General features: G+C 36.7%; 1 protein-coding gene across 1 annotated transcript; it reads left to right on the forward strand.

Moving 5' to 3' along the window:
- The first annotated feature begins 9,722 nt into the window (after positions 1–9,722).
- LOC142176777 (uncharacterized) lies at positions 9,723–12,211 on the forward strand. The gene is made up of 2 exons (XM_075245111.1): positions 9,723–10,440; positions 12,054–12,211. The coding sequence occupies exons 1-2, from the start codon at positions 9,942–9,944 to the stop codon at positions 12,101–12,103; spliced, it is 549 nt and encodes a 182-aa protein (XP_075101212.1). The 5' UTR covers positions 9,723–9,941; the 3' UTR covers positions 12,104–12,211.
- Positions 12,212–14,097: the final 1,886 nt, after the last annotated feature.

The following is a 14,097-nucleotide window of genomic DNA, read 5'->3' on the forward strand; positions in this document are numbered from 1 at the left end:
TATAGAGTTAAGTGTTTGCAAATAGTCGCATAGGTAGAGAATAAGAATTGGTTTATTTATCTCAAACTCAACCTTTGTAAACAAATTAACCAAACAATTATAACTTTGGACTAAAAACAAGTATATGAGAAGGATATGGGATTTACAAGCACGAATTGCAACATTTTATGTCAAGGATATGTAGAAATAGAATTCGCATTAAATATAACAATAAAAATTCTTCAGAAACTATTAATTTGTTTATCAAATTAATTCTTTTTCCAGTTTTATATGCGATTCGATTTTTGGATATGTTAATGTTGGATCCACGATAAAAATGGTAGTATCTTTAGTTACATGTTGTTTGTTTCTTTTTCATATCATTAATTCTTTAAAATTTGAATAGTTTTGAGGTATATAATTCATACGCGTAAAATAAGACTTGTAGCAACGCCTAATAAATTTTGAATTCTTTGTCAAGAAATTTGGTGGCATCCCAATCGGTAATTCTCCATGATTCTTACATTTAAAAATAGATGGATACAATAAACATTTATGGAAAATCTATACTACTATTAAGAATCTTTTGCATGATTAGGGATGCGTTCGCGTAACCTGATTATATTTCTAAAAGCAATTCGAATTATGCGTTCGCGCAGCTTCGAATGAACATTTAATAAAAAGGGGGCTCTTCGGAGAATATCAATATTAATTTCATATAACTCGAGATGTGCGGTTCAATATTTAATTATACAAGAGCGACGAACGTTCTTAATTTTATTTTTAGCACAATTTCGAACTTAAGTCTTCTTTTTTTATATAATAAAAAATTTCGAAAAAAAATAAATAATAATTATTATATTATCATTGTGTATACGTACGCGTGACACGATTTTCACGTTAAAAAATATTAATATATAAAACGAATACACGTACGCGTGATTCGATTCGAAGAAGGGTCTTTAATTATAAACAATCTAAATAGAAGCGGTAACAATAAAATCATGCAATAAAAATGTATTTAACAAATCAAAATAATCAAGCCGAATATAACAGTTGAGCGACCGTGCTAGAACCACGGAACTCAGGAATGCCTAACACCTTCTCCCGGGTTAACAGAATTCCTTATCCGGATTTCTGGTTCGTAGAATAATAAACAGAGTCATATTCTCCTCGATTCAGGGATTAAAATTGGTGACTTGGGACGCCTTAAAATTCCCAGGTGGCGACTCTGAAACAAACAAACAAATCCCGTTTCGACTGTCCTTTAATTGGAGAAAACTTCCTTGCGCCCCGCGGGCGCGGTGAAAAGGAGGTGCGACAGCTCTGGCGACTCTGCTGGGGATTTGGAACCCAGAACCACTGGTTCAGGGTTAGAAATTCGAGCTTAAAATAACTGTTATAGTTGGCTTTATTTATTATCTGATTTTTACATGTTTATGCTTAATATGCTAAATGATGCTTTTACCGCTTTAATATTATCTGAATTGTGTATATAAAACTGCTACGAAACCCTTCTTCTTTCTGAGTCTTCTAAATTTATGGTGTACACGTGCGCGTGACCCACCTTTCTGTTAGAAGTCATACCAAATAAGACGAAGTTGGGACAAGTAACTAGGCCGGGCAGACTTTCGTGCTCCCGGTACGTTTCCCCCATTTCGGCTCAAGCTGTCCACTTGGGTAAGCTAGGGCTAGAACAATATGCCTCAGGTTTTTTTTCACTTAGAATAACTCAGCTTCATGCCGGATCCCTAGTAGGAACGTTTGTTTGCATCACGTGCATTTGACTTTGGAGGCTCAACACAGGGGTTGGGTCTGTCTAGGACAGGTGTACCAAAAAATGAAAATGACCATCCTGATGCATCTTACTTTCTGCTATTTGCGCATTTATTTGATTCGGACTTTTGTGTTGACTGATATCAGGAATAATATTTTGAAATTGAAAAAAAATAGTGGTTAGGGAATTGATTGTTTATTTTTGAAAAAAAAAACCAATGCCCAAATAACTGTCAAAACTCTGCCGAAATTTTGAGAAAATGAATAAAAAAATGTTTTATTAGTTTGTTTTATTAAAAACAAAGGAAAAATAGAAAGAAAAAAAAAGAGTCGTTGTTCTGTCTTGTTTTTAAAAAAACAAATTAGAAAAAAAAAATAGTTTGGCTTGCCATAAAAAAAAATAAAAATGAAAAAGAGTCTTGTTTTAAAATGAGTTTTTATTTATTTATTTGTTTAGATACCAAAATAAAAATAACTAATAAAATAAAAAGAGTCGCGTCGAAAGTGGTTTTATTATTTGTTGCAAATATGTATATATATAAAAATCCAAAAAGTTGTTCTTTATTTCCAAAAAATGTATATATATCTTTATTTGTTGCAAAAATATTTGTCGTGCCAAAAGTCTAGAAAAGTTTTTTTTTAGACTCTCAGTTTTCAAAACAAAAAAAAAAATCCAAAAAAAAAATATTTTCTTTCTTCTTAGAATAAGAAAAAAAAAATAATCTTCCTTTTACTTTTGAAATTCTCAAAGTTCAAATCAAAAGAAAAGGAATTCTTAGAAGTCTTTCTTTCAAAAAGAAAATCAATCAAAAATCCAAAAAAAAAATATATATATACTTCATTTCTTCTTTTAAAGCAGTTCTTTTACAAATTCAAAAAATTTTTTTTTTATTTACTTTATTCACGACCTGCCCGAACTACGCGGGTTTGATTCTCACCGGATGTGAGATACGTAGGAAACCCTCATCGGGTCCAACCCCCCCTTTTGCTAAAATAAGCCAAAAACCAATAAATAAATAAAAAACGTGTCAAAATTTTAATTTTGTCGTAAATAAGTCGGGCAGTGTCCAGCCTCCACTTTTTGCTAAAAAAAAAAATAAATAGCAAAAAATAAATATGTCAAATTTTAATTTTGTCATAAAGAAGTCGGGTGACGCTATTTTATCAGGACATAGTCGAATGTTCCCGAAAGGGACGCCGGAAGGCTGACTTTGCATAAACAGCCACTTTTGGGTCATTTTTTAAAATTTGGTCCGTTGACCCACACAGCCTTAAAAAATCTTCGTCCCCGAGGCGTTGAAGGGCCGTGTTGCAACACCTGGTTTTTATTGTAATTTAAAAAAAAAAACAAAGAGTCAACGGTTAGGTGAATACCGTTTAGATTTTTGGTCAAAATAAGCCGAGCCAGCTTCGGCCGCGTCTTAAACCGTTCTTGCCGAAATAGCCTCAGAGTATCTTTCAGTTGTCGAAAGGCTATTTTCGTAAAAGAATGGACAAGTTTTTAAAGTGTCATAAAATAATCCTCTCCGGCCTCAAAATTTGGAAGGGGCCACATTTGCAAAAATAGCCGTTTGGTTAAATGGGGAAAGGAAGCTGGCCATTTGTTTTTGAGGTTATAAATCTTTTGACTAGAATATGTGGGTTGTTTGATTTTTGAGTTTGTAGGTCATCTTCAAACCTTTGAAACCCAAATTGAAAATTGAAAAAAAAATGATTAGTATTGGTCCGAACTACGCAAGGTCTGATTCATGCCGGGTCATGATAGGTAGGCAATCTCTATAAGATTCGACCACCACTGAAAGAAAAAAAAAAGGAAGAAATAAAAATAAAGGAAAGCGCAAGTGCATCGCATTTCTGATAGAACAGTTTAACTGCTTAGGTGCATTGCATCTCTAATATATGATTATCTGTCAAATGCCCTGACACTAACATGATGGCTTCCCTTTGCTGTGTTCATATATAGAAAAGTGGTTGGTTGTGGTAACTCCTCCCCACAAAGCAAATGACACAGAACCTCAGAACAGGATGGGTCGGTACTGATGACCGACAACAATTGGTCGAACAGAACAACGGGTTGGTAGAAGAAGTGAAAATGCTGAAACAACATGTGGCAGACATGTATCAAGCATGGATAACTGGGAAAGCACCACCCCCACCACCGCCAAGCTTTTCAAACTCTGGCATTACCCATCCCCCATACTCTCCATCCCAACCCACTTATGACAGTTTTCCTAGCTACCCGAGTAGCTCCATCACTCGCCCACGCTACTCCCCTCCCCGATGCTACTTCTCTCCACGAGGTTCCCAAAGATGGGCTTCACTTTCCAAATACCCAGCTCCACAGAAGGCCTATCCACCCTCACAAGCCTACCGGAAGCCCCCTGGATCAGGTTTCCGGCCCAATCAAGCATTTAGGAACGAAAGGTTGTTGAAACGAGGAAAAGCTCTCACCCCTATCGGAGTATCTTATGCAAGTCTGTTTGAAAGGCTAAAGCATGCTGGCTTGATTGAGCCGCTCCCCGCATATACTCCATATCCACGTGCAAGAAACTTTGATCCGGCAGCGCAATGCGCGTACCACTCCAATGTCATAGGGCACAACATTGAGAGTTGTCGTAATTTGAAAAGGGAAGTAGAGAAAATGATCCAAGAAGGGCGGATTGTGATCGATAACAGTAACATGGAGCACTCGAACCCTATCGAGAACTTGTTGACGGAGGTTGATGATATGGAAGCTGATAATGGTCTTGGCAATACTAATGCAAAGCTTAGTGGCTAAGATGCCAATTTTGATAAAATGGGAGGAAGCTCCGTTCCTTGGTTAGCAAGAGAGAAGCTGTTGGTGGTTTATTTTGTTGTCATTTCTGTTATCCGAATTATTCTTAGGGTTGTAATCCGAATATTGTCTTGTGTCAAACCTTCTTATCTTTCCATTTTTGTCATATCAGTTTGTTTAAGTCTCGTTAATGTTGTGTTAAGATTTTATTCGGGTTGTTTTGTTTGTTTTTCTAACCATTTCGCCGGAAGTTTAATACAAAAGCCGGTCTTTTATTATTTCCAGTCATCTTTTTATTTAGTCCTTTTGTCATTTTCGTTCAATGCCGATTCTAGGGACATGACATGCGCACACAGTTTGGGCCTAGTCTATAAAGTTAATCATAAAACCCTGGGAAGGTGATCAAAGCATTTAAAGGAAATAAGAACGGTTTGAGATTATTTGAAGCCCGAGTCATGTGGAACTGGGGCAAGTAAAACATCAAGAAAATCGTTAAATGCAAGATTCACCAAATTGGCATGAGGGTCGTGCATGAGAGTGAGAGTGTCGCCCAGCAGTGCTTTAGAAATGACAAATGAAAAAGCAAGTGTTTAACATAATTGTCAAGTCCAGCACCATCGGAAGAGACTATAAATCTATGTTCAATTGTGTTGTTTGCACTTGGCATGTTTTGAAGACTGGAATGACGAAGGCATTTTATTCTGCTACCTAAACACTTTATCCTTCGTTACCCCTTTTGAGCCTTATTTATTTTCTTTCATACCCCTCGTTCGGAATCAATAGCAACGACTAGGAAATACGAGCCTGGAAGGTAAAGAAAAAATCAAAAAAAAAACGAAAAAGAAAAAGAAAAATGAAAAAAAAACAAAAGAAAGTCAAATGAAAAAAGAGGAATTGGGAACTACGTTTGACCTGATTGCTCAAAGAGGATACGTAGGCGCCTCACGGCTCGGTCATAGGGTGCATAGTGTGCATAATGTGCATGGTGTGCATAGTGTAAAAAAAAATTAAAAAAAATATAAATAATAAATAAATAATCCCCAAGCAAGAAACTGGGGCAAAAGTTGCGCTTGTTGTAAACAAATATGATTTCGAAGGTTGTATTTTTTAAACCCCAAATTTATTTGTTTTTTTTTGAGCCTTTAATACCCTTTCTTTCTAAACCTATCCAAAAAACCCACATTACGGTCCAAAGAAAGACCTTCTGACCAGTCTACAAAAGATGCCAAGTCAGACAAATGAGAGTCTTACCAGCGAATATAACATTCTGTTCCCCAGCAGAAAGGACTCTAATCTCCAGCAGAGAGAGTCATACTGGCAACACTCCAAATCCCCAGCTGGAAAATGATACAAATGAGAGAGTCTTATCGGTGAAAAACTTCACAGACACCATAAGGCGATGAAAGTTGAAAGAAAAACCCAAAATGAGAGAGGCTTGATAGTGAAAACCCTTCGGGCACTACAAGTCGAATAAGATTGAGAATCAGATGGGGAATTGCCAATTGAAGGTCTTGAAAGACGATTAACAGCATAGGATAGGCCACATGTGCATGTCAATGACCATTAGAGTCGGTATTTGCGTTTGATAGGTCTTTATTTATAGTTTCTTTTGTTAAAGAGTCATCTTTTTCTGTTGTCTTTTATTCTGTTCCCTTTTATCTTTTTCCTTTCATAGAAATTTCCCCAGTAGAGTCTGTTTGGTCAGAACCAGTGGGAAATGACTTCAAAATAGGCCATCAGCTTTCCAAGATTAGATCTGACTAGTATATACAAATGGTATAGTCAGCAAGGAACAAGCGCGAGGCCAGTGTCAAAAAAGATATCCCCAGCAAAAGGGAATTGACAAAAAGATCAACGAGTGTAAGAGGAATATCCTTGCCAAAATCAGAGGTTATTAAAACCTCAAGGCCAAGGCCCATGGACAAACAAGGAGAACAATAAGCATGATTTGGGAAATTCATGCGAGACTAAAAGGTCGAGAAAATGCAAGTCCCCGAGCCATGCCACGAAAGAAGAGGGATATCCCCAGCAGAAAAAGATTATCCCCAGCAAATAATATCACCCCCCAGCAAGTTGTGGAACGCAGAGCAAGGAAGGAGAAAGGGAAAAGCCATCCCAGTGGAGTATCACAGCCAACTACCACGTTTTAAACTAACAAATTTTGTTTAATTTGAAACAGGTAAAGGAAATGGCATTGATGTTGAGAAATGCATGCCATAAGGGAGACTGTCAAACTGGGGCAGAAAATTTTCCTTTCATTTGGAAAATTTTCTGGAAGTCAGATACCCATTCAGGGTAAAATGAATATAGCACCAGTCTCAAGGGAAGTGGTCTTTGAACCAGTTTTACCCCCAGCATAACAAGTTTTAATAAAAGAAGTTGTTCCCCAGCAGACAGAACAAAGGGATGACATTTGTGCTCAGAAAAGCAAAAACCATTATCATCCTCAGCAGCTTCCAGAAGAATGAAGCATCAATTTGGAGGGATAAAATTCCCCAGCAGCATTATCCTCAACAACGTTATCCCAAGAAGATAACACTTTTATCCCTAGCAGTGTTGAGCGAAAATAAATTCTAAAAAAAAAAAATTGAATTTGAAGGAGGGGAAGAAAGGAGACTCCCACAGTGGTATTTTCCCCAGCAAGCAAGAACAAAGCAGAGCGAAGGAAAAAGAAAAGAAAAAGTCAGGCGTCCACCTGGAGAATGAGGATGAAGAATTAAAGAAGAAGTCAGGCGTCCACCTGGAGAATGAGGATGAAAAAATTGAAGAAGAAGTCAGGCGTCCACCTGGAGAATGAGGATGAAAAAATTGAAGAAGAAGTCAGGCGTCCACCTGGAGAATGAGGATGAAAAAAGAATTTAAGAAGAAGTCAGGCATCCACCTGGAGAACGAGGATGAAAAAATTGAAGAAGAAGTCAGGCGTCCACCTGGAGAATGAGGATGAAGAATTTAAGAAGAAGTCAGGCGTCCACCTGGAGAACGAGGATGAAGAATTTAAGAAGAAGTCAGGAGCCCCCCTGAAGAATAGAATGACGATATATTGGTTGAAGTCAGGAGCCCGCCTGAAGAGAGGAATGGCGATTATTTTCAAAGTTGTTGTTGAAGTCAGGAGCCCGCCTGAAGAGAGGAAAGGCGTTTTAAAAAGTTGTTGAAATCTTGCCAACCTAAAGAAAGGAATGACGATGTATGGTTTGAAGTCAGGAGCCCGCCTGAAGAGAGGAATGGCGATTATTTTCAAAGTTGTTGTCAGGAGGCCGCCTGAAGAGAGGAAAGACATTTTTAAAAGTTGTTGAAATCTTGCCAACCTAAAGAAAGGAATGGCGATGTATGGTTTGAAGTCAGGAGCCCGCCTGAAGAGAGGAATGACGATTATTTTCAAAGTTGTTGTCAGGAGCCCGCTTGAAGAGAGGAAAGGCATTTTTAACAAAGTTGTTGAAATCTTGCCAACCTAAAGAAAGGAATGGCGATGTATGATTTGAAGTCAGGAGCCCGCCTGAAGAGAGGAATAGCGATTATTTTCAAAGTTGTTGTCAGGAGCCCGCCTGAAGAGAGGAAAGGCATTTTTAAAAAAAAGGTTGTTGAAATCTTGCCAACCTAAAGAAAGGAATGGCGATATATTGGTTGAAGTCAGGAGCCCGCCTGAAGAGAGGAATGTCGATTATTTTCAAAGTTGTTATCAGGAGCCCGCCTGAAGAGAGGAAAGGCATTTTAAAAAAAAGTTGTTGAAATCTTGCCAACCTAAAGAAAGGAATGGCGATGTATTGGTGGGAGTCAGGAGCCCGCCTGAAGAGAGGAATGGCGAATTATTTTCAAAGTTGTTGTTGAAGTCAGGAGTCCGCCTGAAGAGAGGAATGGTGAATTATTTTCAAAGTTGTTGTTGAAGTCAGGAGCCCGCCTGAAGAGAGGAATGGCATTTATTTTTGTTGTTGAAGTTAGGAGCCCGCCCATAGAACAGAGGCATACATTTCAGTCTTTAATTTTCAAGCATTGAAGTTGGGAGCCCGCCCAGATAACAGAGGCATACATTTCAAGTCTTTAATTTTCAAGTATTGAAGTTGGGAGCCCGCCCAGATAACAGAGGCATACATTTCAAAATCAAGTCAGAGGACAATAAAACAGAGGGTTACAATAGGAATCCCCAGCAGGAAACAATAAAAATCCCCAGCACCGGGAAACAGAAGGTTGCAACAAGAGGTCACAGTACAAACTCAAGTGCATGTGTCAAAAAGAAGAAAAGCACCGGAAAAAATGCAAGCAGACAAGAAAGCAAGGCAACAAGAAAAATTGCAGTATAGCTTAGCTTCTTGTTTTCTTTTAAGCACGGTGTAACAAGGAGATCGGTAAGCAGTAGTAATAGCATGCAACAACAGTAACATTGCAGTCCAACGGTAGTCCCAGCTACCAAAATTTCCCGAACTACATTGACCTGATTCCTGTTTAGCCCAGGATATGTAGGAAACCTTTGAAGCAAAGGTTCGGTCAAATCTTTTTCAAAAAAAATGCTTCACACGGAGTACTCGGATGGGCAAAAATCGCTCGCTTTATCTTTGCACGAAAACCCTTCGTGTCTTCGGGCAAAGAGGGCAGCTGTAAGCACGTGATTTTTGCCCTATATGAGAATTACTCCCAAAAAATTCAAAAATAAAATAATTTTTCTTGGTGTGCAATTTTTGTGATATTTTGTGTAACTATTTGTATGTTTGTCTGTGCATGTTTATTTGTTAAATTATTAAAAATACAAAAATATGTCGCATTTCACATGTAGGATTTAATTATACAATTGTTAGTAACTAAGTTTGTTTTAAAAAAATAAAAATTACAAAAAATAGGCATCGTTTGCATTTTTAGCATTTAATGTCCAAATATACAATTTTATGCTTAATTAATACTTAATTGTGCGGTAATTGTTATTGGGAGTTAATTTGCGCTTTTATAACTTAATTTAGTTCTTAATAATAGTTTGAGTATTTTTATAATTTAGTTTTAGAGAAATAAAAGAAGAAAAGAGAGCGAAAATATAAAGAAAGTCGGAATTGAGCCTCTTCTTCAAATTTAAGCCACAAGCCCAAAAAATGGCCCAATCTTCCCTACGACCCAGTCCATTTCGAACTGGGTCGACCCAGTCCATAACCCAAAAGACCCAAACCCCCTTTTGTCTTTCATTTTTTACAAAACAAAAACAAAACAAAAAAAAAATTAAAAGAAGAAAACCCTAAAAACACTAAACCAATCCGCCACCCCTCCCATCATCTTCTTCTTCCCCAAAGCTCCAAAAACCATGGCCGCCCCTCTCTTATTCCCTTCATCCCCACACCACACACACAACCACGTCGACAACACACACTCACACACAACCACGTCGACGTAGCACACACACAATCCGCGGCTTCACCAACATGAACGACCATCCATGTTCGATTCCTCCATTGTCGCTTCTGTTGCATCGTCTGCTTCTTCTTCTGCTGCTGCACGTCGAGCAGTTGGTTCGAAGCCACTCCGTCGCCACTGTTTTGTCGTCAACCAAGCAGACCACGCTGTTGCTTCTCCGTCGCAGCTGCTGCCCGTGTCCGCCATTGACGCAGCCATTTCTGCTCCTTCACCTGCTGCTCGACGTGCGCTGCTGCCTCTTCGCCATGACCAGCACTGCTGTTCACGTTTTTGTTACTGTGTTGCTGCTATTCCGTCGCTGCTGCCTTCCTTCTCGCGTCTAGCCATGGCTTCTACTGTTCACGCAGTTGTGGCTGCATCGTCACTTCATATTCTTCGCGAAAACCCTCCCAAACGCACCCCAACTGCTGCTGCTCACGTTTCCACCATGGACGAGCAAGCTTTGATGCTGCCATGGCCAGCTGCGGACCGCTGCTCCTTCCTCTCCATCTTCTTTGTTTATTCGTCGTTGTTTCGAATCGGTTAGTTGGTTTATGTTTTCAAATTTCGTCCATATTTTTTTGTTGTTCGTTGTTTTTCGGATTCAAAATCGATAAATGATTCAATGTTTGTTTTGTTTGTCCGTAGTTGAAATAATTTTAGTTTGTTCATATGTTTCGTTAAATTAATTTTCAGATTTCAAAATAGAAGTTTAATTAGTTGTTTTCATGTTTATTTCATGTTTGTATTATTGTTTAAGTAAGTATTTGTTAGTTTGATGTTTGTTAGATTCAAAGTGAAATTTAATCAACTATTTCTTCAATTTGTTTAATGTGTTTATGTATTGTTAGAAATTGTTAATATTGTTAAGTTCAAGTTTAAGTTCATAATTGTTTCTTCGTCGATCTTGTTATTTGTTTAAAGAATTTAGTTGTATTAAAGGAATATATTGTTTTAATCGTTTAATCCGTCTTGTTTGTTGTCTTAAAATAGATTCATTCATGTTCATACTTTGTTTGGATGATCTTGAATCCGAATTTTGTATAGTTTGATTTCTTGTTTACCATTTATGATTATTGCTTGAATTGTTCTCATAATCTTGTTTAAAGTTTAATATAAGAATTGTTTGTTGTAATGTTGTTAGAGTTGATTTTAAGTTCAATATGATTGAATTTAGAAATCTTCATACTTTGTTTGTTGTTGTTGTTGAATCCGAAAATAGGATTGTTTGTTGCTAAAATATTGTTCAATCAAATTTTAGTTGTTCTTTGTTGTTCAATTCGTGTTCATGTGATTTGTTGTTGAAATATTGTTAAAATCGTGTTCATGTGATATTGTTGTTATGATGTTCATCCATGTTCATATTGTTGTTTGAACATTGTTAGAAATTGATCATATTGTCTATATTTTGGTTAAGTTTGATTAATTGATGTGTTATAGCTGATGGGTAGTTTGGTAAATTTGTAGTACGTTCAGGGGTACTTTGGTAATTTCAGTAAGGTCGGAGGGGGTAGTTTAGGAATTGTACATTTTGAAATTGTTTATTTGAAGCATGGGGGACAAAATGAAATGGGGTGGGTTGTGATATGATTATTTAATATAAAGGGGGGACAAGATTTAATTTAAAGGGGAATCTTGCATTATTTTAAATAAAGCATGGGGGACAAAATATAATGGGGTGGTGTGATATGTTTATTTAATGTAATGGGGATGAGTGGAAAGATAATGGGTTGGGTAGAGAAAAAGTATTGATTTAATTGATTAAAAGATTTATGGAATGAGATTATATATATGTGAAGTCTTGAACACAAGACGGAGAGAGGAGAAATACAGAGAGAGAACACCTACAGACGAGAAAAAATACACACACAGATAGAGAGAAAAAACGGACAGAGAATAGAAGAGAGAAAAATTCCGAAAAAATATTTAAGCTTTCAAAATAAAAATAAAAGCTAAAAAATCTACTGCTTTCTTTCTTTGTTTGAAATTAGTATTAATGGTTGTTGTTTCATTTAAAGCTTAAAGCTTTTGTTTTTGGGATTACTACTCCACCGGTCTGTTACCGGTTTGTTACTGTTGCTGGGCAGTTGTTGCTGTTGCACTGTTATTACTGTTGCTGATTTTCATCTTCATTTTCTTTTGCTTCCAATATCAGGTACATATCTTTTAAACTCATGTTGTGAAGAGCTTCAACATGGCAAGTAAATGAAGTTTGAAATTATAAGGATGTCTTCTACTCATTTAAATTTTATTAGTTTAAATTTCAGTTTTGTTTTAGTTGGTTAATATAGTATTAAATCAATTAGTAGATTAGTTCTCTTTCTTAATAACTAATGGCTTAGTTATTTTAGGAACGCGATCAACTCATTTCTTTTAATATATGAAATAATGTCAATGATTTTTTTACAAAATATAGAGTTAAGTGTTTGCAAATAGTCGCATAGGTAGAGAATAAGAATTGGTTTATTTATCTCAAACTCAACCTTTGTAAACAAATTAACCAAGCAATTATAACTTTGGACTAAAAACAAGTATATGAGAAGGATATGGGATTTACAAGCACGAATTGCAACATTTTATGTCAAGGATATGTAGAAATAGAATTCGCATTAAATATAACAATAAAAATTCTTCAGAAACTATTAATTTGTTTATCAAATTAATTCTTTTTCCAGTTTTATATGCGATTCGATTTTTGGATATGTTAATGTTGGATCCACGATAAAAATGGTAGTATCTTTAGTTACATGTTGTTTGTTTCTTTTTCATATCATTAATTCTTTAAAATTTGAATAGTTTTGAGGTATATAATTCATACGCGTAAAATAAGACTTGTAGCAACGCCTAATAAATTTTGAATTCTTTGTCAAGAAATTTGGTGGCATCCCAATCGGTAATTCTCCATGATTCTTACATTTAAAAATAGATGGATGCAATAAACATTTATGGAAAATCTATACTACTATTAAGAATCTTTTGCATGATTAGGGATGCGTTCGCGTAACCTGATTATATTTCTAAAAGCAATTCGAATTATGCGTTCGCGCAACTTCGAATGAACATTTAATAAAAAGGGGGCTCTTCGGAGAATATCAATATTAATTTCATATAACTCGAGATGTGCGGTTCAATATTTAATTATACAAGAGCGACGAACGTTCTTAATTTTATTTTTAGCACAATTTCGAACTTAAGTCTTTTTTTTTATATAATAAAAAATTTCGAAAAATAAATAAATAATACTTATTATATTATCATTGTGTATACGTACGCGTGACACGATTTTCACGTTAAAAAATATTAATAGATAAAACGAATACACGTACGCGTGATTCGATTCAAATAAGGGTCTTTAATTATAAGCAATCTAAATAGAAGCGGTAACAATAAAATCATGCAATAAAAATGTATTTAACAAATCAAAATAATCAAGCCGAATATAACAGTTGAGCGACCGTGCTAGAACCACGGAACTCGGGAATGCCTAACACCTTCTCCCGGGTTAACAGAATTCCTTATCCGAATTTCTGGTTCGCAGAATAATAAACAGAGTCATATTCTCCTCGATTCAGGGATTAAAATTGGTGACTTGGGACGCCTTAAAATTCCCAGGTGGCGACTCTGAAACAAACAAACAAATCCCGTTTCGACTGTCCTTTAATTGGAGAAAACTTCCTTGCGCCCCGCGGGCGCGGTGAAAAGGAGGTGCGACAGCTCTGGCGACTCTGCTGGGGATTTGGAACCCAGAACCACTGGTTCAGGGTTAGAAATTCGAGCTTAAAATAACTGTTATAGTTGGCTTTATTTATTATCTGATTTTTACATGTTTATGCTTAATATGCTAAATGATGCTTTTACCGCTTTAATATTATCTGAATTGTGTATATAAAACTGCTACGAAACCCTTCTTCTTTCTGAGTCTTCTAAATTTATGGTGTACACGTGCGCGTGACCCACCTTTCTGTTAGAAGTCATACCAAATAAGACGAAGTTGGGACAAGTAACTAGGCCGGGCAGACTTTCGTGCTCCCGGTACGTTTCCCCCATTTCGGCTCAAGCTGTCCACTTGGGTAAGCTAGGGCTAGAACAATATGCCTCAGGTTTTTTTTCACTTAGAATAACTCAGCTTCATGCCGGATCCCTAGTAGGAACGTTTGTTTGCATCACGTGCATTTGACTTTGGAGGCTCAACACAGGGG

This window comes from Nicotiana tabacum, chromosome 22 (assembly GCF_000715075.1).
Source record: "Nicotiana tabacum cultivar K326 chromosome 22, ASM71507v2, whole genome shotgun sequence".
NCBI classification, from domain to species: Eukaryota; Viridiplantae; Streptophyta; class Magnoliopsida; order Solanales; family Solanaceae; genus Nicotiana; species Nicotiana tabacum.

Bases quoted from the DNA above. Each gene is read 5' to 3' on its own strand.
- LOC142176777 (XM_075245111.1), top strand. From the start codon at position 9,942: ATGTTCGATTCCTCCATTGTCGCTTCTGTTGCATCGTCTGCTTCTTCT. The intron at 10,441-12,053 runs GTTAGTTGGTTT...TTCCAATATCAG, and splicing joins TTCGTCGTTGTTTCGAATCG to GTACATATCTTTTAAACTCA.